We start from the raw sequence: 24,798 nt of genomic DNA on the forward strand, positions 1-24,798 counted from the left end.
TCCTCCTTTGTCCCATAATTTATTATCTGTTGGTCAAGTTACCAAACAGTTAGATTGTTGTGTGCTCAAGTTCTCTTCCTTCTGTTTGCTTCAAGATGTTTAGACCAAGGAGATCATTGGGCGTGGTACTAAGAGATGGGGTCTTTACTATGTTGATGACATTACACCGGGCCTTGTTCATCAGGTTCGAGGCGTTGTCAGTGAGAAACATAAGAAGATTTGGTTATGGCATCAGCGATTGGGTCATGTTTCCTTTGGTTATTTGCAATCCTTGATTGAATCTCTATTTTGTGGAGTAAAAATTTTAGATTTTCAGTGTGAGACTTGTATTCTTGCAAAAAGTCACCGAATTGTTTATCAACCTAGTTTGAATAAAAGGACATCTCATTTTGATTTATTCCATTTAGATGTTTGGGCTCCATCTCCCATTACTACTGTCTTTAGTGTTCGGTGGTTTGTGATCTTCATTATGATTGTACTCAGTTAACTTGACTTTATGGTATGAAGCATAAAAGTGAAGTTGGTTCTTCATTCAAGAATTTTTACTAGATGATTCAAACTCAATATTCTTGTTTGATTAAACTTGTTCGTTCAAATAATGAAGGGGAATTTGTTAACCACACTCTCAAACTTCTTCACTGAAAAAGACATTCTCCATGAAACTACGTGTCCACAGACTCTAGAACAAAATGGTGTGGTTGAACACAAACATATCCATATTCTTGAGACTGCCCGAGCTCTCCTAATTGAGGGGCGTGTTCCCCAAACCTTTTGGACTACAGTTATTCAGTATGCTATCTACCTTCACGTGTTTTAAGTTTTAAAACACCGCTTCAAACATTGGCTGCACATTTTTGGTGGTGTGGCGTATGTCCATCTCAATAAATCTCACCAGACTAAGTTGGATCTGTGTGCCCACCGTTGTTTCTTTGTGGGTTTTACACCTTAACAAAAAGGTTACCCATGTTACCATCCCTCCATTCGCTGCTTTTATGTTTCCATAGATGTTACATTTGTGGAGAATGAGATGTTTTTTTCTGTCAGATGTGCCCAATCATGTCCTTCAAGGACAGAATACAGTAAAAGAAGCACGTAATTGGTTTGAGATAGAAATACAGGGGAAAGAAGCACAAAATAGTGCACTGGAACCCAAGTTGCTCAGCTCAGCCGAGTTGAGCCAAGCAGCTGCTGGAAGCAGGTTGCCAACCAGTCTAGCTGAGCCGAACAGCCCAGTCGAATTAGAAATCAATGATCCCGAACTGGACAACAATGCTTCTCAAAATATTATTGAAATTGTGAAAAAATCACTTGCATGAGCAAACAGGGGCATACCACCAGACAAATTCTCACTAGAAGGCAAGGTGAAATATGTCATTGTTGATTATGTCTCCACACACAGATTGTCTACTCAAGCTAAAGCATTTGTCAGTTAGATGGAAGAAATTAAAATTTCTAATAGATTGGAAGAAGCTTTGCAAGACCCAAAATGGGTGGAAGCAATGAATGTGGAGATGGAGGCCTTATAGAAGAATGGAACATGGGAGATAGTTTCACAACCTGAAGGAAAGAAACTTGTTGGATATCGATGAGTGTACACAGTTAAGCACAAAGATGATGGTACAATAGACAGATATAAAGTAAAACTTATGGCCAAGGGGTATACGCAGACGTATGTAGTTGATTATCAGGACACGTTTGCACTGGTGGCAAAAATGAATACAGTGCGAGTTTTATTGTCCATAGAAACTAATTTAGATTGGCCTCTCAAGAAATTCAATGTGAAGAATGCCTTTCTGCATGGAGATCAGGCTCTTTATGGATTGAAGCAGTCTTCGCGAGCATGGTTTGGGCAGTTCATTGAAGCAATGAAGAAGTATAGATATCATCAAGGTAACTTGGATCATACACTATTTATCAAACGTAGGGATGGTAAGATTACTTTCCTGATAATCTATGTCAATGATACGGTAGTTACTGGTGATGATGTTGTTAAAATGGGTAAATTACAGAAGTACTTAGGCTTAGAGTTTGAGATGAAGGACTTGGGGGCTTTGAAGTGTTTTCTGGGAATCGAAGTAACTCGCTCTGCTACTAGTATTTGTCTATCTCAAAGGAAGTATGTTCTATACCTGTTGACGAAAACTGATATGTTAGGGTGTGCACCAGCCGAAACCCCTATTGTGCAGAATCATCACCTAGCAATCTATCCTAATCAAGTGCCAACCAACAAGGAGAGATATCAGAGGTTGGTGAGAAGAATAATTTATCTTTCGGCCACTAGACCAAATATCGCATATGCAGTTAGTGTTGTTAGCCAGTTCATGCATTCTCCTAGTGAGGATCACTTAGCGGCACTTATGAGGATTTTGTGTTATTTGAAGAAAGCACCAGGCCAAGTCTTGATATTCAAAAAACTAGAAGATTTGGATGTCAAGGGTTATACAGATGCATATTGGTCAGGAAATATAACATATAGACGTTCTACATCAGGTTACTTCACTTTCATTGGGGGTAATTTGGTTACATGGCGAAGTAAGAAGTAGAATGTAGTGGCTCGATCTTCAGCTGAGGCAGAATACAGGGGCATAGCACAGGGAGTTTGTGAGCTTCTTTGGCTAAGGATACTCCTATTCGAAATTGGTTTTCCACCAAAGAAAGTCATGGAGCTTTATTGTGACAACCAAGTTACGAGAGAGATAGCAAATAATCTAGTTCAACATGACAAAACTAAGCATGTTGAAGTGGATAGGCATTATATAAAGGAGAAGCTAGTAGATAAGCTAATTGATATATCATTTGTAAAGTCAGAAGAATAGCTGGCAGATGTCTTAACGCATGTGGTGTTAGCAAAGGTTTTTCATGACTCATTTGACAAGTTCGGCATAGGAGATATCTACGCACCAACTTGAGGGGGAGTGTTGGCGTAAGTCATAATTCAGGGATCCCGTGATCCCTGATTTCCTAGTGTAATTCACGTTACCTTATTAGAATAATTACCTAGTTAGGATTCCTTATAGTTAGCTAGTGATATTTTCTTGTAGGAAAAGTCAACTTGTACTTGTGTATATATCCTCCTCTTGGAGAAATATAATATGAATCACAATTATCCAATCCTATGTTTTGTTTGAGTATTTCACAGTGAAGTACTCTCCCACATAATCAAATGGATTCCCATCATTTTTTATTACTGCCACACATGCATGTACACAGGGAAAACCTTTGATCTGCCACATGTAGCAGCTATAGGTATGACTCTGCAAGTCAACCATTACAGAGTCCTTGCCATGAACCTCAAACAAGAACTCACTAGAACAACTTATGTCCTAATGGCGTCCACTATCCAATTATTCTGCTAACTTTGTCTCTATTTCTGGACATAGACAAGTGTTCCATTCTTCTGCTGCACATCTCCTTTGTGCAATCGTTTCCATAATTTTGATCCTTATACCATCTATTAACTGGTAAATAGGAAAATGACGATGGTCTACAATCCACGCATTAAAGGACTCTATTACATTTGAACACATTTCACCATATTTTTTAAGGATTTCATGAGACAAACATAGCGAAAAAACAAAATAAATAAATAAATAAATAGACCAGGTAGGTGCATGACTTTGTAAAATATAATTGTAAGGAACAAACCTCAAAATCTAAAACATTACCTTTTAATACCTGAAAAATAAGGCATAGTTTACCTACACAAAGTGGCTTCAATTGAATTTAAACATTTTACCTAGAAAGTAAGCAGCTAACCAATTTTCTTTTGGAAGGTTTTTCAGGAACTCTCTTATTACAGCACCACCCTCCTCTTGCAACGTTCTCATATGCATTTCAAATGCTTCTTCAGTCGGAGCATATGCACACTTACAAAAATGAACAATCCAATCACGATATGTCTTCCCCAATGAAGATGGATACTTGGCAAGGACATTGTGTTTCAAATTATGGAAGCAAAATGCATGTGGTGAATGTGGGAACACATATGGTAGTGCTTCAAGCAACCCTTTGTTACGAATGTAATAGTTCTTCCTTGGGCGTTGACAATTTCTGCAAGATTTTGGAGGAACCATGTCCAATTTTCTTCATTCTCGGAATCAACGACTGCAAATACTAAAGGATACATACTTGTTTTCATCATAACAAGTTTATGTACTGACAGATATGTCACAAACTGAAATTAGGCTTTCATAAGATGAACATAGCAATAACAACAAAAACAAAACAAAAAAACCAAAAAAAATAATAATAATAATTGGGTGGGTATCTAACATTGTAAATAGAATGGAAAGGAACAAACCCCTAAATATAAAACAGTAATACCTAAAAAAATAATGTATAGTTTACCTACACAGAGTGGCGTCAATTGAATTGAATTTTTTTTTTTTTTTTTTGGGTTAAAAGAAGCTTATTTCATTACCTTGGTTTCCATTTTTCTCAGTAGTAACGAGTAAGTGACCCTTATACTTGTTCTTAATAAATGTCCCATCAATGAATAACAATGGCTGGCAAAATCTAAATCCTTCTGTGCAAGCATGGAAGGAAATAAAAAAACCTTTTGAATCGGTATGTCTTTGGGTCATACTCCAACATACAATGTGAACCAGGATTTGAGCTCAACATAGCTCCCACATACCAAGCAAGTGTTTATACGACAATCACTCATCACCATGGACCCTTTTCTTTGCTAATTCCTTACCATATCATGCATTGTGATAAGAAATGTCCAACCCATAGTTCTTCTTGAAATCCTTGACAATTTCGATTGGTTTAATCAATGGTTTAGATTGAATTTGGTTGACCAAAATGCAGGACACAATTTTTGAAGACAACATGTTGCTCTTACGTTCACGGATGCGTCCGTTGCAAGTGTGTTCGTTGTTCAGGCTCCAAATGTATTTTTAAAAAAAACCATTTGCAGGACATAATGACGCATGCACACGCCAACTACAACCATCAAACACTTTTTTAGAACACTGGGTAGTCACTCTCTCTTTTTCATTTTTAAGGTACCCAACCTTAAAACCTTTCTCAATGGAATACTTGCACAAATTTTTCTCTAAACTCAATAACCCCACCTATAAACTTCTGGCCCGCATGATTGATGTAGTTCTTCCATGCATGAGACAAGTGTGTATGACCAGATGGTGTTGCATATTTTCCAATGAAATCGTTCTCAGCACAACAATATGTGTATCACCGTCACCACCAAACACATCATCAACATTGTTTTGCTTGTCAGGCAACAGGCACTCCTTAATAGCAATTGTAATTGTATATTTCTTCTTGTTCATAATGACTGATACATACACGCACATCTAAGTCGGTCTCTAGTACACATGGAGGATGATCCGACACAAGGTAAGTCATCTCAAAAGCCCCAACCTCAAGCTCATTAAATCTTGAACATATATCAGAGCAGAAAACCATTAGAGTAAAGTCAATTTGAAGTGGAATTGAAACAGTCTTTTCCTTAAACACACATCTTCCAAATACGACAGGTTCCATTTTGCTGCAACAAAGAAAGTACAAGAATATCAATCTAAATATTTTTTCAAAAAAGAAAAACAGCATCATGTAACAATAAAAAAATATCAAAAAATTGTTTGTAGGAAGGCAAGTGTGGACAACCTGAAACAAATGAACTTGTAATATTATCGAATGGATGAACCGCACAACAGCAAAAGAGAATGCAAGTGTGGACAACCCGAGACAAAAGAACAATACCAATTGATGATGGACACAGGGGGGGTACAACTAGTTTACCTACCAAACTAACAAACATGTTTTTCCTATCAAGAATTTATTTCTTTACTAATCTGCATAAGCATACATTTAAATCATGTCTGTACCCACCTTGAATAGCAAAAGGATAACAAGATGATGACTCAATACCAAAAATGAAATAAATAAATAAATACAAGCATAAAGAGAAAAAAAAAAAAACTAAATTGAGATAAGTTTGCTTAGTCCAGACTCCAATACTCCATAGCGTATATAGTTCACAGACATGAACCTCATATTGAAAACACATTGCTTATATTAGGAAATGGAAAACATAAAATGCATATTGAAAAAGACAGAGTAAATGAAAAACATCAAATAATTTACCTATCGAACTAACAAACATGGACTCAACTATGATCATTATATAAGAGTATACAGTTATATATATATATATATATATATATATATATATATATATTAAACAGAATCATGTATAGAAAATTGTCTAGAATCAAGTATATAAATCCTAATCCACTCTCTTTATCCTTATAAATGTTTGTTATTGAGTCAATGTACGTAATGGAGTAATCAGAGTTGAGTTCATATTTATAACCAAACATTTTGCATAATCAGAGTCAACTAATGTACCTACCAAACTAATTGTGTCTATTACCCTATGTACCTACCAACTAATCTAGTATACACAAGTACAAAAGGGCAATGGGCTTGAAGGGTACCAATTAAACAAAACAAACAAAACATATTAACGATTGGCTTGGGGGTACCTATCAAACAAAACAAACAAAATAAAATTGACAATGACCACATGTACCTATCAAACAAACAAATTATACAAAAAACAAACGAAAACAAATGATACACAAACAAAAGCACTTGGGAATTTCATCAAACATGTAGTGTGCGCCAAAACCTACGAAACTAACAAACCTGTTTTGCTTATAAACGTGGACTCAACTCTTATTAATATACAAGAGTGTCAATCTAACAAATTTAAAAAAGAAACAGAATCAATGTATAGCAAAATAATATATAGAATCAAAAAATACCAAAAGAAAAAAAAAAACACAAGGGTGATCAGTCTGCAGTGCATACTGTGCACAGGTACAAAATGACGATGGGCACAAGGGGTAAAAAAGAACGAATCATAAAAGGGTTTCACAAAAAGAAAAAGAACGAATTACCATACCTGAAATTTCTCTAACCGCAACAAAAGGAACCCCTCAGCCAAAAACCCACGTTTAGGAACCCTAATGAAAACACCAATCACCAAACTAAAACCATAATCAAAATGTATGAAATGCCAATCAACCCCATAATCAAAACCAATAATTAATTGCAAACAAAAAATTTAGAGAGAGTCACCACGATAAATCGGGAAACCAAAAATTAAAACACCACCCCATTACATCTTTAATTGTAAATAAGGGTATTTTGGGAACCCTAAAATTATAATAAATCATATATTGAGCTTAATAAGGTAACTTGATAAGTTATATCCTTGTTGGCACTAAAAACTGAACAGATGGAGATGAGTGCAACTTACAAGTGGGATGGACGATCAAGAGATCGATTGGATGTTGGATGCCGATTCTTCCTGTCCTTGGATGCCGATCCTGAATAGAAGATAAGCGAAGCTCGTGAGGTCTATGGAACCGGTGTGGAACCAGCCTAAGACCCTCCGATGCTCAAGTAAGATTGTTTTTAAGAGCTCTTGCTGTTGACCATATAGTAGTATAAAAGTCAAGCTGAAAAGTCTTACCCCTGTATTGTAGTGGGAGGGGCATATTTATAGAGGGCATTTAGTATGCTCTTAGTGCTCATTTTCGATGTGGGACTCGTGGGAGGGCCCTATGAGGTTGACACGAGTCCTTAGATATTTCAGGCGGGTGCTTCGAGGTTGATTCTGCAGAATCGGTAGGGGATACCGATTGTAGGCTGTGTTGGGCTTGTAATGATCTTTTGCTGCTTTGAGACAATATCATCAGTAGCCTATGCCGATTGTCCGAGGCCTTGGGTGCTTGGGCGAGTTTATGAGATCCACGTGTCGTTGTACGAGTGGAGGGTCAGATATGGTACAAACAGTAGTCCCCCAAGTTGCCGATTGAGAAGCTTCTCGGTTGGGGACTTGAATGTGTATTCGGCATTCTGACCCGGACACAATGGTCCCATAATTGCCGATGGTGGTATGTAGTCCCCCAAGTGCCCAAGGGAGTGAGCTTGGATAGGAGACGGCATGATGTGCCGGTTGTTGCAAGGGGTGAGTGAAAACTCATGAATATGCGGCTGCCGTTCGGCACGAGAGGTGAGTGAGAACCCATCAATGTGCGCCTGCCGTTCGGCACGAGAGGTGAGTGAGAACTCATCAATGTGCACCTGCCGTTCGGCACGAGAGGTGAGTGAGAACTCATCAATGTGCGCCTGCCGTTCGGCACGAGAGGTGAGTGAGAACTCATCAATGTGCGCCTGCCGTTGGTTAGTGGAGTTGTGCTCGAAGGTGACTAGATCTGCCACGTTCGGGAAGTTGAAGCGTCTCCGAGGATTGGAAGCGTTGCAACTGACGTTTGGTCTTTCCCATGCATGCGTGACACGTGTCGGCATGGCTGTGAAGAGCCGCGTCGTTTCGTATCCCGATGCGTCGCTTCGCTTCCCGATGCTAAATCGGCCTTATAAATGTGAGGAGAAGACGAGAGTGCAAATACTTGGAAATTTTGAGAGCAAAGAGAGCTTGTGAGAGGCGATTTCCGGCAACCGTGCTAAGGCTGAGCAGGCGATTTCCGGCAAGTTTGAACAAGGCGGAGGCGATTTCCGGCGAACTTGAGCCACCGTGCAAACAAGGTATGTTGCCGTGTTTTCGTATTCCCATGGATCAAAGTGTTGAATTGCAAGAATTTATGTTTGAACAATGTATGAACAAGCATGAACACGCATGAACGTAGTGTTTTTAGGAGGTAGAATAGGATTTGGATTCTAGCACAGCCCTTAGTGTACGTTCGTGTGTTGTTTGTAGATGTCAGATACCGAATCCGAGCGTAGGCGTAGTCCGAGGGCATACGAGGATGAGTCGTCCTCGGGGAGTTCTGCCGAAGAGAGTGGGAGTTCTGAATCTGCGAGCTCTTCGAGCTGTGAGATAGTGGAGGGGGCAGGAGAGCGTGCCGAGGCTGGGGGTACTTCAACGAGGGTGCCTGGGGGTGATGAGCCTTCGACTTCGGGTCGTGAGGCCGATGGGGGTGGTGTCTCTGTTGCCGTTCCAGGGGAAGGGGTGCTGAGGGTCGTCAGGGGTAGGCAACGGATCCCGATGGCGAAGCCCACGGAACCTGTGTTCGGAGTAGATGACTTAGAGCCGAACACACTGACCGAATCCGAGTTGGCGAAGATTCGGTCGGAGTACAATATTCCGGAATCGGTAGGGATGCGAATTCCGGAGCCCTTAGAGTCGCTTAGTGACAATGACAAGGGGGTGGTCTTCTTCACGGATGTGTTTAAGCATGGCCTTCGGCTGCCGTTAAAGCATTCGGTGCAGAAGATCCTGGCGGCGATCGGTTATGCGCCAAGGCAGTATAACCCAAATTTTTGGATTACGCTGCTCGGGACGATCACGGCGTTCAGCTTGGCCGGTGAGGGGGAGCCAAGCTACGAACAGTTCGCCCAGCTGTACAGTGTGACGAGGGCGAAGAGTGCCGATCATGGAGGGTGGGTTCAGTCCAACTGTCTCTCGGTAGGGCAGCGTGGGCACTTTGTGGTGGGGGTGCCGAGCTCTCAAAAGACATGGCGCAAGCGTCGAGTGATTGTCTCCGGTGATTGGGAATCGGCACCCGGAGTTATCGTTGAGAGGAGGATTCCTACGTCCTTCTAGACAGTCGGTAGGGTAAAACCTGCCGTTCGGCAGGGTTAATAGTGTTTTTTTTTTTTTTTTTTTTTTTTTTTTGGGTACTGACCGTTGGTATTTTGGTTTCAGTGTCCTTGAAACGGCCGGCCGCACCGATCAGAGAGATTGAAGCAATCGAGAGGGTGAGAGCGAAGATTGCCGAAGAAGATCGGTTTTGTAAGGAGCTGCTCTACTTCCGGAATCTGTTCAAGGCAGGCCTGATCGGTAGGGCCGAACACGATCGGAGGGTGAAGGAGGAAGAGGAAGAAGAAAAAAGGCAAAGTAAGAGATGCCGTTCGGCAGGGTCGGTTTTTTCGATTTCCCTATGCTGCCGTTTCCTTTCTGACTTCGTGTTTTTTCTGTTTTGCAGTGGCAGGAGGGAGGCCTATGAGCGAGGCGACGAGGAGGCGTCTGGAGGGGCAAGGGGCGCCAAAGACGAAGAAGGTTCAGTCCCCCGGGCCGAAGAAGAGAAGGACGGCAGGGCCAGCGGGAGGGACGTCGGCTGATGAGCAGACGGTGGCTGACCGCCGCAGGGAGAAAAGGGCGGCGGAGGCAGAGGTCGTTCGGGAGGCCCACCTCCAAATGACGGGCAAACGGCAGATCGAGGGTCCCATCGATGTGACGCCGTTGCCGAAACGGCCAAGGGGCCCGAACGAGGGGACATCGGTGCTGATCCCTGATGATGAGGTGGAGGGGGAGGAGGGACCGGTTAACATCGCGTGTCCTCGGAAGGCTGTGCCGTTCATCAACTGTATGATTGACGGTGCCCAGATGGAGCTGGCTGAGCTGGAGCAACTGTCAACGAAGACGTTGCGTGAACAAACCGGTCGGGCCTTCCGTCTCCAAGCAGCGGTAAGTATAGGATTTGTAGCTTCTTAAGGATACTTTGATTCGGCATGTATTAATGTGTCCGTTGGTGTGGCAGGCTAATATGGACATGTGGCTCTGCGCGAAGCGAGCTGTGAATGCTGCCGAACGGTACCAAAAGAGATTTGAAGAGGGCCGTTCGAAGATCGCTGATGCCGGAAAGATGCTGCAGGAGGCGGACCAGCGTGCCGAGGAGAATGCGGCCAAAATTGCTGAGCTGACGTCGAAGCTGGTGGCGACCGAGCTGGACGTGGTGGCTGCCCATGAGGCGAAGGCAGCGGTAGAGGTGGCGATGGATGCGGCCGAGCGGTCGCATGCCAGGGAGCTGGTAGAGGAGAAGGCGAAGGCCGTTGCGGACTACCGATCGTCGGAGGAGTTTACGCGTTTGGTGGATAGAGAGGTCATGGAGCAATGTGACGACTTTCTCTATCGAGTCAAACGGTACAATGCTGACAAGAAGCTGAACCTGAACTTCCTCCGGGATCCACCACCGCTGCCGGAAGGGGTGACCGAAGAGATGGTGGAGGCCTACAAGGGCGAGGATGCCGAGGCCGAGGAAACCGACGACACCGAATCCAGTAGTGAGGAGGAAGGGAACCTCCCTGTGCCCAACGCAAGTAGTGCGCCGAATGCCGAAGCCTCGACCAATGCCGAGGATGCAAATGCCGGTCCTGGATGTGAAGGTGCAGCCGCTGATGCCGAACCCCAAGCCCCTTAGACTTCTCAGTTGCTTGTAATTATTTTGAACATGCCGAAAGGCGGCGTGTAAAGACAAATGGCCCTTCTGTGGTCTTTTATTTATCAATGTTAAGTTCGTTTCGAGTTAACGTGCTATGTCCTTTAATTCTGTATGTGTGCATGCCGTATGTAGAATATTTTCGATATAATATTGCTGGATGGTAATGCCGTAGGTATAGAAGAGGGAGTTCTAAAATAAACTGATTACAAAAGTGGATGACCGAAGGTGACGACCGAAGGTACGACCTTGGTGTACAAAGGTGGTGACCGAAGGGGCGTTCACTTGTAGTAATATTTGAGATGTTCTACATTCCAAGGGTGGCCGAGGGTTTGACCATCGGTACCGCGCAAACGGTAAGTTCCTGGGCGGCAGATGGTGACAACTTCGTAAGGACCTTCCCAAGATGGACCAAGGGTGCCGTCGTTGGAGTCCTTGGTGGCGAGGGAGATTTTACGTAATACCCAGTCCCCTACCTTAAACGATCGGCATCTGACGCGCGAGTCGTAGTAGCGGGAAGTCCGTTGTTTGTAGGCGGCATTCCGAAGCTGAGCCTGGGAACGGTGTTCCTCAATGAGGTCCAGGTTGAGAGTGAGCTGGGCTTCGTTTTGCTCTGGCTCGTAAGATGCCGTTCGGCACGAGGGTGCGTTGATCTCGACTGGAACAACGGCTTCGGAACCGAAGGCAAGGGAAAATGGTGTCTCGCCAGTCGACCGTCGGTAGGAGGTATTGATGGCCCATAGCGCTTCCGGAAGGAGATCGGGCCATGCTCCTTTAGCTGTCCCAAGCTTTTTCTTCAGCGTCTTCTTGATGATCTTGTTGATGGCTTCGACTTGGCCGTTCGACTGTGGATGTGCTGGGGAGGCGAAGAACAGGTTGATGCCAAATCAGTGGCATAGGTGCCGGAACTGAGAGGAGTCGAATTGTTTTCCGTTGTCGGTGATTATTGCGTTCGGGAGGCCGAATCGACAAATGATATTCTTCCATACGAAATGTTCAACCCTGGCTGCAGTGATTGTTGCCAAAGCTTCGGCTTCGGTCCACTTGGTAAAGTAGTCGACGGCGACGATGGCGAATTTGACCTGTCCCTTGCCCTGGGGCATAGGGCCGATGAGGTCTAAACCCCATTGGGCAAAGGGCCATGGGCTAACAATCGGAGAGAGTGGTTCGGCAGGCAGCTTTGGAACGGAGCCGAAACGCTGGCATTGATCGCACTTCTGGACCAGGGTGGTGGCATCGGCATGGAGAGTCAATGATCTAGCCCCAGAATGGTTCCCACAGGCCCCCTCGTGAATCTCTCGTAGGACGTAGTTTCCCTGCTGCGGGGTCATGCACCGAAGCAATGGTAAGGAGTGACCACGCCGATAGAGAATCTGATTCAGAAGGAGGTATCGTGCCAATCGGCGGCGGATAGTCGTTGCTTCAGGTTTGTTGTCAGGCAACGTGCCGTTGGCGAGGTAGGCGTGGATAGGATCCATCCAACTTGGATCCTGCCGAACGGCATGTACTTCGAGGTCGGTGGTATTGCGCCAAGTGAGGACCTCGATCGGCACATGGCGCCCTATGTTGTCGTCGATCGCCGATGCAAGGCGTGATAGAGCATCGGCGTGGCTGTTCTCGGATCTGGGGATCTGTTGAACTTGGTACGCAGTGAAGTGGTGCAGCAATCGGCGAGCGTGTGTCAAGTAGGCAACCATCGAAGTGTCCTTGGCTTCAAATTCAGTCAGTATCTGGTTCACGACAAGTTGTGAGTCGCTACAGATCTTGAGTTGCTGAGCGCCCATTTCTTTAGCGAGCCGAAGGCCTGCCAACAGAGCTTCATATTCGGCTTCGTTGTTGGAAGTCCGGAATTGGAATCGGATGGCATATTCGATGGTTGTCTGGTCAGGGGCCTTGAGTACCAAGCCGGCTCCGCTACCCTGTCGGTTGGACGAACCGTCCACGTAGAGAGTCCAAAGTGGAATTGACGGATTAAAGATTCCTTCGGTCGGGTGGGCGACTGGTACCGTCGAAGATGAATCAGAGGCGGCGTCCTTCGGAACTGGCCCCTCGGACGCGGTTAACTCAGAGATGAAATCGGCTACAGCCTGTCCCTTCTCGGCAGGACGAGGGTGGTAGCGGATGTCGAATTCGCCGAGCTCGATGGCCCATTTGACTAGCCGACCGGATGTCTCCGGTCTCTGGAGTATCTGGCGCAGAGGCTGATTGGTGAGGACGGTAACACTGTGAGCCTGAAAGTATGGCCGAAGCTTGCGTGCTGAAAGGACGAGAGCGTAGGCGAGTTTTTCGAGCTCGGGGTACCGAATCTCAGCGTCTTGCAAGGCATGGCTAATGTAGAAAATGGGGAGTTCGATGCCGTTCGGCTTGCGAATGAGCACAGAGCTAAGTGCCGTTGCCGAAACCGAGAAGTAGAGGATGAGTTCTTCGCCGGGGAGAGGAGTGGATAATAGGGGTGCTCTGCTCATGTAGGCCTTAAGATCTTGGAAGGCGCGATCGCATTCGGCAGTCCAGACAATCTGCCGTTTGCTTCCTTTGAGGGCTTTGAAGAATGGAGCGCACCGATCGGTAGCCTTGGAGATGAACCGGGCTAGAGCGGCGACACGCCCAGTCAGACTCTGAATATCCTTCTGTGTCTTCGGGACCTGCATGTCGAGTAATGCCTTGATTTTTTCAGGGTTGGCCTCGATTCCTCGTTGGCTGATCATGAAGCCGAGAAATTTGCCCGAGGAAACGCCGAAGGCACACTTGCTCGGGTTGAGGCGCATGTTGTACTTTTTTAAGACGCCGAACATGAGCGAAAGGTTGTGGATATGAGAATCGGCCGTTCTGCTCTTGACCAGCATATCGTCCACATAGACTTCCATCGAGGTGCCAATGAGGTTGGAAAAAATTTTGTTGACCAATCGCTGGTATGTCGCCCCAGCGTTCTTCAGGCCGAACGGCATGACTTTGTAGCAGTAAAGTCCCTTGTCGGTGATGAATGCCGTGTGTTCGCGATCGGTAGGGCTCATGAATATTTGGTTGTAGCCTGAGTATGCATCCATGAAGCTGAGAAGTTCATGGCCTGCCGTGGCATCCACCATCTGATCGATCCGTGGCAGAGGAAAGCTGTCCTTTGGGCAAGCCTTGTTTAAATCGATATAGTCTTGACACATTCTCCAGGCGCCGTTTGATTTTTTGACTAAAACCGAATTTGCCAGCCAAATTGGGTAGGTTACTTCCTGGATGAAGCCGATGGTCTTCAATTTGTCTACTTCGAGCCTCATTGCCTCATACCGTTCGGCATCGTAGGCCCGCCGTTTCTGCCTGATGGGTTTGAAAGTGGAGCAGATGCTGAGCTTGTGGCTGATGACACTCGGGGCGATGCCGGGCATATCGTCGTATGACCAGGCGAAGACTTCTGCATTGGTTTGCAGGAAGGTGATAAAATCGGCCCTCAGTGCCGGACTCAAGGTTGTACCGATTCGAACTTGTCTGTCCAGTTGTGCTTCGGAGAGGGTGACTGATTCTAAATCTTCGGCGGGTTGCGCTTGCAGGGTTACAGCCTCATCTCGGGGGTCATCTGGTTTGTCCGTCCCCCCGCCGTTCGGTACGCCCAAGCTGGTGGCGACCGAGTATGTTTCGCGAAGCGCAGCCCTTGCCGATTCCTTGGTTGCCGAAACGTAACACGTCCGTGCACTCAATTGGTCCCCTCGCACTTGGCCGACGCCAGCATGTGTGGTGACAGCATGGCCTTCATTTTTGTGAGCGTCGTCCTGCCGATGATAGCGTTGTATGCCGTTGGGCAGTCGACCACTAGAAAATGAGTGTAGAGGACCGTTCGTCTGGGGATGGTACCGACGGCGAATGGGAGCTGGACACTGCCGATTGGTTCAACCACGTCGCCAGAGAAGCTCAGGAGAGGGGTGATATCCTTGTTCAGATGCCGAGGGTCCACGCCGAGGGCGTTGAAAGCGTCGGCGAATAGCACGTTGACCGAACTGCCGGTGTCGATGAGGATTCGGCCTACGTCGAAATCCGATATATCAGCCCGTATGATCATGGGATCGGAGTGGGGGAAGATGATGCCTCGCTCTTCTTCTTCAGAAAAGGTGATAGGTTCCCAACCGTTTCGTTGAATTTTGTCATTGCGTCCTCCCGCCACGCTGAGGATCTGTGGATGCCGTACGGCATGAACGTAGTTTTTTACGGATCGGTTGCTGGCTTCGGCAATAGGCGCTCCTCCACTGATCATATTGATCTGCCGATTCAATAAGTTATCCGTTGCTGGCTTGGTGTTTAAATACTGATCCAGCTTTCCGTCATTGATGAGGCGTTCAACAATTTTGCGCAGCGCGATGCATGATTCCGTATCATGGCCGTTGTATTGGTGGTACCGACAGAAGACACCGGTGTCTTTTTCGCTCTGGCGAGGGAGTTTCCGATTGTTCGGCTTCGGTATCATATCCCCTTCGGTCAGGAGAACATGCTCATAGGTGGTGTTGAGCAAAGTGAAGATTTCGTCTGGCCGATTCCCCTTGTGGTTGCCCTTCTTGTTGTTGTCCTGGCGTTCCCGGAAGTTGTCCTTCCGCTTGTTTCGCTGAGTGGAAAAAGCAGGGACAGGGGGTGCCGTTCGGTAGGGGGCCTGGTTTGCCGATCGGTCGACCGGGAATCGGTCGTAGTTCTGCGTTGGAGGCTGATCGGTCAACGCCGTTTTGTTTATTGGGGTCGAAGCCGATCCCTTGGAGTTGAAATGCTCAGCCTTGGCGTGGATAGCCGCCTGTTTCATTAATTCGGAGTAGGTGGTCCAGTTGCTGCTGTGGACCAAATAACGAAACTGAGACGACCGAAGGCCGCTTTTGAAGGCACCGAAGGCCGCCCTGTCGTCAGTTTCCGGACATCTGGAGTACTCATGGCTGAACCTAGCCGCATATTCCCTCAACGGCTCATCGTCTTGCTGCCGAACGGTATATAGATCATCGGCGGAATATAGGCGATCGGTTTGAATCATAAAATGGTTGAGGAAGGTTTGCTTCAACTGATTAAAATTGTCGACCGTGTCTGGCTCCATCTGATAGAACCAATTCAGAGCGGCTCCGGTCAGGGTGGAGGGGAATAGCAAACATTGGCCTTCGTCCGTCAGTCCTTTGCAACCCAGAGCTGATTGGAAGGTATGAATGTGGGTAACGGGATCTTCGACCCCCGAATAGAACGATATGCGGAGTGCTTGGACCTCCTTCTCGTGTCTGAATGTCCGGATTCGATTGGTGAACGGCCCTGGCTGTACCGTTCCCCATGTTGGTGTCCGAGCCTGGTCTTGCTCCTTCTCAATGCGAGTCATCTTCTGTAGGAGGAGACGAATAGTCGGATCAGTAGATGGAAGATCGTCACCAAAGGGCTCGACCGCTCGGTTGCCTGTGCGTTGGTCAGTATTGTGACCTCGCCTTCCTTGATCTGCCGTTCGGCTGGGGCTTCTCTCGTAATTTCCTTTTCGCCGAGCGTTGTCCTGGTTTGATCGGTGGCTGTGGCGTTGTGCAGAGGGCCCCGCTGATGAGATTGTGGTTCCTGGAGATGTTGGAACATAATCTGATTCGTCCGTCTCTTCCAGGCCGATCGCGCCATACCTCTGGCGTAAGGGGGATTTTGGTCCAAGTACCTCCAGGCGTGGATCGTCTAGCTTCGCCCGGACCTGGATGGGCGATGACTGTCGTTCCCTGCGCCGATCGTTGATCCTCTCGCGGCAATCAGAATAAACGCGATATTCGGGATGGCGCTCCTTTGGAGTGGGCACGAACAGTCTTCGGGAGACAGTCGGTCCGTTCGCGGCCTGCTGCTTCCCTCTATCCTGGAAAGTGGGCTTTCGTACGCTTTTAAACGATTTCTCCTGCCGAAGCTGTGTGGTTGGTTCCCGATCGTTCTGCAACTGGGCGGAGAGTGTTTGTTGTTGATGCAGCTGCCTCTGGGTGTCATCCAGTTTGGAGGCGAGAACATTGTTGTGCTCCTGCATTCTTGCCATATCCTGCTGTAGGGTCTCCATGCGAGCCTCCAGGGTGGTCGGTCGAGCAGGTGTCTGAAGCAAGGGAGTTGGACTTGGCTCGCCACCGAGGCGGAGGATGGGGCCATCGGTAGGGAGGGCCGAAGACGGATTCATTTTTTGGTCTCAGAGTTCTTTGTTTTGAGATATGGGTTGATCGATAAGCGATTCCCACAGACGGCGCCAATCTGTTGGCACTAAAAACTGAACAGATGGAGATGAGTGCAACTTACAAGTGGGATGGACGATCAAGAGATTGATTGGATGTTGGATGCCGATTCTTCCTGTCCTTGGATGCCGATCCTGAATAGAAGATAAGCGAAGCTCGTGAGGTCTATGGAACCGGTGTGGAACCAGCCTAAGACCCTCCGATGCTCAAGTAAGATTGTTTTTAAGAGCTCTTGCTGTTGACCATATAGTAGTATAAAAGTCAAGCTGAAAAGTCTTACCCCTGTATTGTAGTGGGAGGGGCATATTTATAGAGGGCATTTAGTATGCTCTTAGTGCTCATTTTCGATGTGGGACTCGTGGGAGGGCCCTATGAGGTTGACACGAGTCCTTAGATATTTCAGGCGGGTGCTTCGAGGTTGATTCTGCAGAATCGGTAGGGGATACCGATTGTAGGCTGTGTTGGGCTTGTAATGATCTTTTGCTGCTTTGAGACAATATCATCAGTAGCCTATGCCGATTGTCCGAGGCCTTGGGTGCTTGGGCGAGTTTATGAGATCCACGTGTCGTTGTACGAGTGGAGGGTCAGATATGGTACAAACAATCCTAGTCATGAGTTTTGGTTGATAAAAATATGGTATTATTTATAGAAACAAACAGTGAAGGGTTACAGTTAAGGTAAATTGAATTTGAAGGGAGTAAGCCAAATTTACTAGCGATCTTATTGATATTTTAGTCCATAGTCCAAGGTGAACGAACTGCCCCTCCTTTATAATCAAAACATGCGTTTCAATTAAAACTTTAATAAAGGCTTTTCTCAATTAAAACTTTAATAAAGGCTTTTGGCCAGACGACGTCGTCCTCTGCTAGGTTATATAATAAATAAATAATTTGGGCCATCTTCTTCTTCGCGTTTTGCTGTCTGCTAGGCGCATGCTTTTTATTCCGGTGAATTAGCTCAGGCGATTCACGACCATGTATTCATCTTCTTCTTTTTTGTGGTCTGGACATGACCATGCATTCATCTTACAATGAGACAACAACTAAACCAAATCCATGCCCTACTCATCAAAAACCCAAAACCCCAACTCTTAAACCCTTTACTGGGACACCTAATAAACTCCCCCACCCCACAAAATGCCTTCTTCCTCTACAACCAAATGCTCCACCACCCAACTTCCCATAACCACTACACCTTCACTTATGCTCTCAAGGCTTGTTGCTTGCTACATGCACGCAATAAAGCTCAAGAAATCCATGCCCACGTCCTCAAATCCGGTCACTTTTCCGATACTTTCATCCAAAACTCACTGCTTCATTTCTACCTAATTCAAGCTGACATTGTTTCCGCTACCCGGGTTTTCAATTCGATACCACTCCCAGATGTTGTTTCCTGGACTTCGATGATTTCGGGTCTTGCTAAGTGTGGCTGTGTAGAGGAAGCAATTCTTAAGTTTATGTCCATGGATGTGGAGCCTAATTATGCTACTCTTGTCATTGTTATGTCTGCTTGTTCTAGTTTAGGAGCTTTCAAGTTTGGTAAAGCTGTTCATGGTTATTGTCTGAGGAATTTACGTGCAAGGAATATTATTTTGGACAATGCAGTGTTAGATTTCTATTTGAGATGTGGGTCTCTGGAGAGTGCTAGGTACCTGTTTGTAAATATGCCTAAGAGAGATGTGTATTCTTGGACTAGCGTGGTGGGTGGTTATGCACAAAGAGGCTTTTGTGAAGAGGCAGTAAGGCTTTTCCAACAAATGGTGCAAGGAGGGGAAGCTGAGCCTAATGAGGCTACCATTGTCAACGTATCGTCAGCGTGTTCTTCGATTGGGGCATTGAGTTTAGGCCAGTGGGTGCATAACTATGTAAGTACGCGGCCAGATCTCATGGTAAACGGCAATGTGGGAAATGCCTTAATCAACATGTATGTCAAGTGTGGCGATGTGGGTAAGGCAATTTCAGTTTTTAAAGGCCTGGATTGCAAGGATATCATTTCCTGGAGTACCATCATAAGCGGCATGGCCATGAATGGCAATGGTATGCACGTGTTGCAGCTCTTTTCGCTTATGCTAGTCCACGGGATTCCTCCTGATGATGTGACCTTCCTTGGCTTGTTATCAGCATGCAGTCATACAGGCCTAGTTGATCAAGGTTTGATATTCTTTAATGCTATGAAAGATGTTTACAGGATTGTCCCAAAAACACAGCATTACGCATGTCTGGTTGATATGTATGGCCGAGCAGGGTTCTTGGAGGAGGCAGAGGGTTTCATTAAAGAAATGCCAACGAAAGCAGACGGCTCTGTTTGGGGAGCACTGCTAAATGCTTGCAAGATTCATGGGAATGAGAAGATGTTTGAGAGGGTCAGGGATGATCTCCTCAAGAGTAGAGGAGTAAGCACTGGAACTTATGCTCTATTGTCGAATACGTACGCTAATCACGATAGATGGGACGATGCTAATAAGGTTCGTGACAAAATGAGACGGATGGGGTTGAAGAAACTGCCCGGATGTAGTCGGATAGAGGTTGATCCATCCATCTCTCCATAGGATGATCACAATACATTATTGCATTTCCTGTAAAGTAGCTGTTTGCTTTCTGTTGTTAGCCCTAATAGGACATAGAAAATATTGAAACACATTGGCATTCTTTTCTTTTTCTTCTACTTGGAGCATTCGTTTGTTTTTAGATCATCTATCATGTGACGAGTTCCTATGCTAGATATGGACAGCCATCCTCTATACGTTTGTAACAGTACTTATTCATAATCTGAAAAATAACATGCGTTAGGCAAGAGAAGGAATATTGAGCATCGAAATGGGTCAACAAAGCAACTCTTCTACGAAATAACTTTTCAACTCTCATTTTATTTCCACCGCAGAAAGAAAGAGTGAAACATTTCTCTGCAGAAAAGCGTGACCTTCAAGGAAATGAAGGCAACCTCTGTTCTAATTTCATTGATCACAAAACTGCACTTACAACGTGAGGAAAGTGAACGATAAGAGAATAAAAACTAAAAATTAAAGAAAAAACCCGAGTATTATAAAGGCCAACATAACTGGATCTTAAAAATAGCTCAGAATTTGTTAAATCGCCCACGTTTAATAAAAATGCTTCATCACTCTTATGTTGCAGGGAGTTGTAGAATCCCATCCCGCACTTGAAAACCAGAAGTTACAATATCTTAAACCATGCTTGAAGATGAATAAAACAAACAAATAGCAATTTAACTTGGGCCAAGTTTCACATATCGTCAAACGAGAAAATTACAAAAGCAAAGGGTAAAGACAACTATTTGTCTGTAAATCCAAATCCACTCAAAAAACTGTAATTGAGGCATGCCTCGGATCCAAAATTTCCTAAACAAAAACAGAACTGAAAAATAAGGAAACTGTGAGACTCTGGTAGCATGATCTCGAGTGCTGCAATCTCCTGCCGAACCAGAAATGAAAGAACTAAGTTTTTTTTCAGCAGCAAGTACACTCCATGGTGCATAATACAGCAAATCACAAACCTACCTCCCTGCAAGAAGAAAAAGTATATTGATTACTAGCAGAAACATAAAAAACATTGAGCACATGACAAATATACTTTTTCAGTCTTAATACCTCCAATAGTTAAGTGAAATCAACACCCCAGAACAGGAGATTAATTTTAATGATAAATATATAAATATGACTCCAGCATTTCCTAATGGACCAAAAATTTCCTAATGGTAGCTATGAGAATGTTATTCTCACACATCTGCATCCGATACATGGGTGTGCAAGTTGATGAGGTATGCATGTAATAGACACAAAAGATAGAATGCAAATGGTCCCAAAACAATGTGATATGCACAAAGCATACGCATCCCTAAATCTGGACTGAGAACAAGGAAAATCAACATATACAACTGTTTCCAATGAGTACTCAAAACAAAGACAAGCTGACCTGAAAGTGGGGCAATGTGTCTGAGTACCTCAAATATTTTAACGCCTTTGAGTTTTTCCAATTGATCGCTTTCCAGAGAACAAGTGCTTTGGTTTTAAAGTTGGAATGACCCTATCTGCCTCTCCACGACGAGCATTCTTGTTTCTCATCTTATTAGATTTATTGGCCTTTTGTAGTGCCTTAGCCTTTTGAGCAGAGTCCTTGAATCCCTCTCCAGGGACAACTTCAGTTGGAGGCCTTGATCTTGACCTCGAACGGGATCTAGATAACATGCGTTGCTTCTTGTTGGGTGTATCTACATCCATAGCATCTCCACCATCAGTATCATCCCTGTCAAGTGATCTCTCCCTCTTCCGGCCCCTAGTTGAGACAGATCGGCTTCGAGCTCGGTCAATTGCCTTAGTAGGATCAAGTCCCAACTTTGATAGCTGCCTCCCCATTCGCTTTGTTGTGAACTTCCTGTCCTTGTCAAATTTCCTCGGTACAGTTGGTCGACTCTCTGCTGTACTTTTCTTGATTCTGTGTTGTTGAATGAGCAAGCTTTTCTTTTTCCTTATCTCAGCCAATGTCTTTTGCTCTTCTGGAGTCAATTCCAATCCATCCATCTCAAAACCATCATCACCCTCCTCTGCCTGACGGTGTCCTTCTTCTCGTTCCAATTCCTCAAGCCTATGCAAAATATCAGGATCAACAAAGTCGTATATATTGTGCCCATCAAGAATTTCTGGCATGACATCCTCTTTCCATTCATCATTAGCTAAGATATAATTCTTCTTCAAACTGGCAGAGTATACACCTGCACCACCATTCTCATTCTCCAAATCCCTTTCTGTATTTCTCTTTTCCTTCTCTGCTGCTTGCTTAGCCTTAGCTTCTAAAACTGCCTGAGGTATACATGGGGGTCTTTCCTTATTGTCACGTGGCTTTGGCATTGCAACATGAAAACGATTTAAGCAGTCATTTATCTTTTTGGATTTCATCTTCAATTCCACTCTCTGATTCAACAACCTCTCACAAGCTGCATTCTTTACAGCAATAACCCCCTCCTCAGTCAGAGTACTCATGGTCAAGAGTACCCCCTCATCATTGGTAGCCTCACCTCCTTGACCAATCACTGTCTTCATAGCTTCAGCTTTCATCTCCGTGACCAACTTCTTGTCTTCCTCAGATATGTTCTCCAGTGGCTGCAAATCAGTCTTGTTGCAGACTATAATCAATGGTTTGTTCATAAACAAAGACTTAATACTGTGAAAAAGAGCTGCCTGTTGGGCAATGCTGTACCCACAAGACCCTGAGATATCCAAGAAAAACAAGACCGCAGCTCTCAAGTGAGCCAAGGCTGTTATGCTGCACATCTCAATAATGTTACGGTCTTCAAATGGGCGGTCCAAAATCCCGGGTGTATCAATTACCTGGTACCTCAAGTACTTATAATCTGTATGTCCCACAAAGAGTGACTTGGTGGTAAAAGCATAAGGCTGGACATCCACATCAGCCCTAGTGATCTTGTTAATGAATGAGCTCTTTCCAACATTCGGATAGCCACAAATCAATACTGTCCTGGTATTAGGGTCAATTGAAGGTAGCCTTGCCATGTGTTGCCTAATTTGTTCTAGGTAAGCTAAACTAGGACCAATCCTCTTTATAACCGTGCACATGCGGCCAAGAGCAGCGACCTTGAGACATTTGCATCGGTAAAGTGAATCACCATACTTTAACAATTTCACATAATCTTTGGAAATCTTACCAATAAGGTTCCTTGCAGTATTGATCTGGCCAAGTGCAAGCTTGTAATGGTCTTTGTTGTAGAGAACATGAAGAAGGTCGCCATAGAAAGGGTGGATGTCATCCAGCCTAGGAAACTCATCAATGATTGTGGATAGCTTCTCATGAAAATTCTGTTGGGTATATTTTACTTTACGCATATAGAACTGACGAAGGCGGGAAATGGCATAACCCTTGTGGACTACAGTTGGGGTCTGCCTCTGGGTGCGAGACAGGATAATGTCAATGAAGTCCTTCCCACTGGGTACAACAGTCATCTTCTTGAAGTTATATTGCACCATGTTTACTTATTGGGCTGTATACAAAAAATATAAAATCAAGTTAGATCTTCACAGAAAATCATTTGATTTAAAACATCTGATTTATATTCACGATATTTTTTTAAAGCACAAGAGTCAATTTCTCAACACAAAAATGACAACACCCACACCAACACCACATCAGCCACCAGACAAATGCATATAACATGTATCAATACCTACCAGCAGGTGGCATACAGAATCACTATTAACATGGATTCTAATAGCAGAAACAATTACATACATGTAGTGGACCTATTCTACTGAAATAATTAACCACTAATTTAATCACCAAAATCATAACTTTCCATAATCGATGTCAAAACACCACAAAACAAAGTTCAAAGTTAAAAAATTACTTTCTTTTTACTATGAGAAATTTAACAACAAAAGAAAATATGGTCCCCAAAGCATCATAATTTGCGATACATGCGTACATAAGATGCAAACTGGGATTAACTATACTAATGAAACAGAGGGCCAAAAAAAAGGGGCATTTTTAGCTGCTTATAAAAAGAGATTTTCCAACGAAAATTGAAACTTTGGTTAGTAGCGAATTATAACTTGATAAGAAACGGTATAATTTTGACAAAAACAAAAAGAAATTCGAACAAACTGAAACCAAACACAAAACCCCAAGTGTTCAATTCGCTGGAACCATAAGCAAAGTGGATGAAGACTTGGGTGGCGATACTCAGAAAAATACTCACAATACGTTGATAGAGATTTAGAGAGAGAAAGAGGGATTTTGAAGAGGTCTTACCTTACAACAGAGAGACGGGATGAAGAGTTGAGTGTTTGAGAGATGGGTTAGGGTTTATGGTTTTGGTTTTGATACGACTTCAGATCTGTTGTGCCCGTTTTCTCTGTACCCTCTCTGTACCCTATTTAAAATGATGACACCTGTACATCAACTTTGGTTGAAACCACTTCACCTTAAATCCCGTACATCATACAAAACTCTGCGATAAACCGAATAAGTTAAATTTGAAAACCAAATACAAGGTTGTCCTAAACGATGACCATGTTGTGCTAACGAGTTTGCGATAGAGGTGGGCACGGTCCGGTTTTCACCTCAAATTAGAATCGGCACTATTCATTTAGTCTGATTTTGACAAAAAAATTATCTGGTCCGATTTGCCCATAAGCCAATTTGGTTTCTGATTTTGGACTGAAATTATTATTATTATTATTTTAAAATTTTACAAAACCCAACTAAAACTTTATGTTTTGGGCTTAAAAATTCATAAATAGGCCACTTTCATACTAAGGGAGGTGATTGGGTCTAGAAAAGAGAGTTGATTTGGAGTTGGGCTTGGGAAAAGATTAGTTATGGGCTTCAATATTTTATTATAAAAAAGGGATATTTGTAGAAATGTCACCT

General features: G+C 44.5%; 1 protein-coding gene and 2 pseudogenes across 2 annotated transcripts; 1 reads left to right on the forward strand and 2 right to left on the reverse strand.

The window, feature by feature from the left end:
* Positions 1-3,713: 3,713 nt before the first annotated feature.
* On the reverse strand, positions 3,714-5,508 carry LOC148294952 (uncharacterized; annotated as a pseudogene).
* Positions 5,509-18,285: 12,777 nt separating this feature from the next.
* On the forward strand, positions 18,286-20,200 carry LOC110755204 (pentatricopeptide repeat-containing protein At1g08070, chloroplastic pseudogene; annotated as a pseudogene).
* Positions 20,201-20,599: 399 nt separating this feature from the next.
* LOC110755206 (nucleolar GTP-binding protein 1-like) lies at positions 20,600-24,335 on the reverse strand. 2 transcript variants are annotated; one of them, XM_088252510.1, is made up of 3 exons: positions 24,178-24,335; positions 21,359-23,410; positions 20,600-20,919 (listed from the first exon to the last, which is right to left on the reverse strand). In XM_088252510.1, exon 2 carries the CDS (start codon positions 23,394-23,396, stop codon positions 21,369-21,371), a length of 2,028 nt encoding a protein of 675 aa, XP_088108636.1. In that variant the 5' UTR covers positions 23,397-23,410; positions 24,178-24,335; the 3' UTR covers positions 20,600-20,919; positions 21,359-21,368. The 2 variants fall into 2 exon arrangements, with proteins under 2 accessions (XP_088108636.1, XP_088108635.1); XM_088252509.1 differs by having other exon boundaries at positions 21,331-23,410.
* Between the last annotated feature and the right edge of the window lie 463 nt (positions 24,336-24,798).

The sequence above is a fragment of the Prunus avium genome, chromosome 4 (genome assembly GCF_965620075.1).
Source record: "Prunus avium chromosome 4, drPruAviu1.hap1.1, whole genome shotgun sequence".
Lineage (NCBI taxonomy): Eukaryota > Viridiplantae > Streptophyta > Magnoliopsida > Rosales > Rosaceae > Prunus > Prunus avium.

Excerpts from the sequence above, each read along its gene's own strand:
- LOC110755206 (XM_088252510.1), bottom strand. The coding sequence starts at position 23,396 with ATGGTGCAATATAACTTCAAGAAGATGACTGTTGTACCCAGTGGGAAG.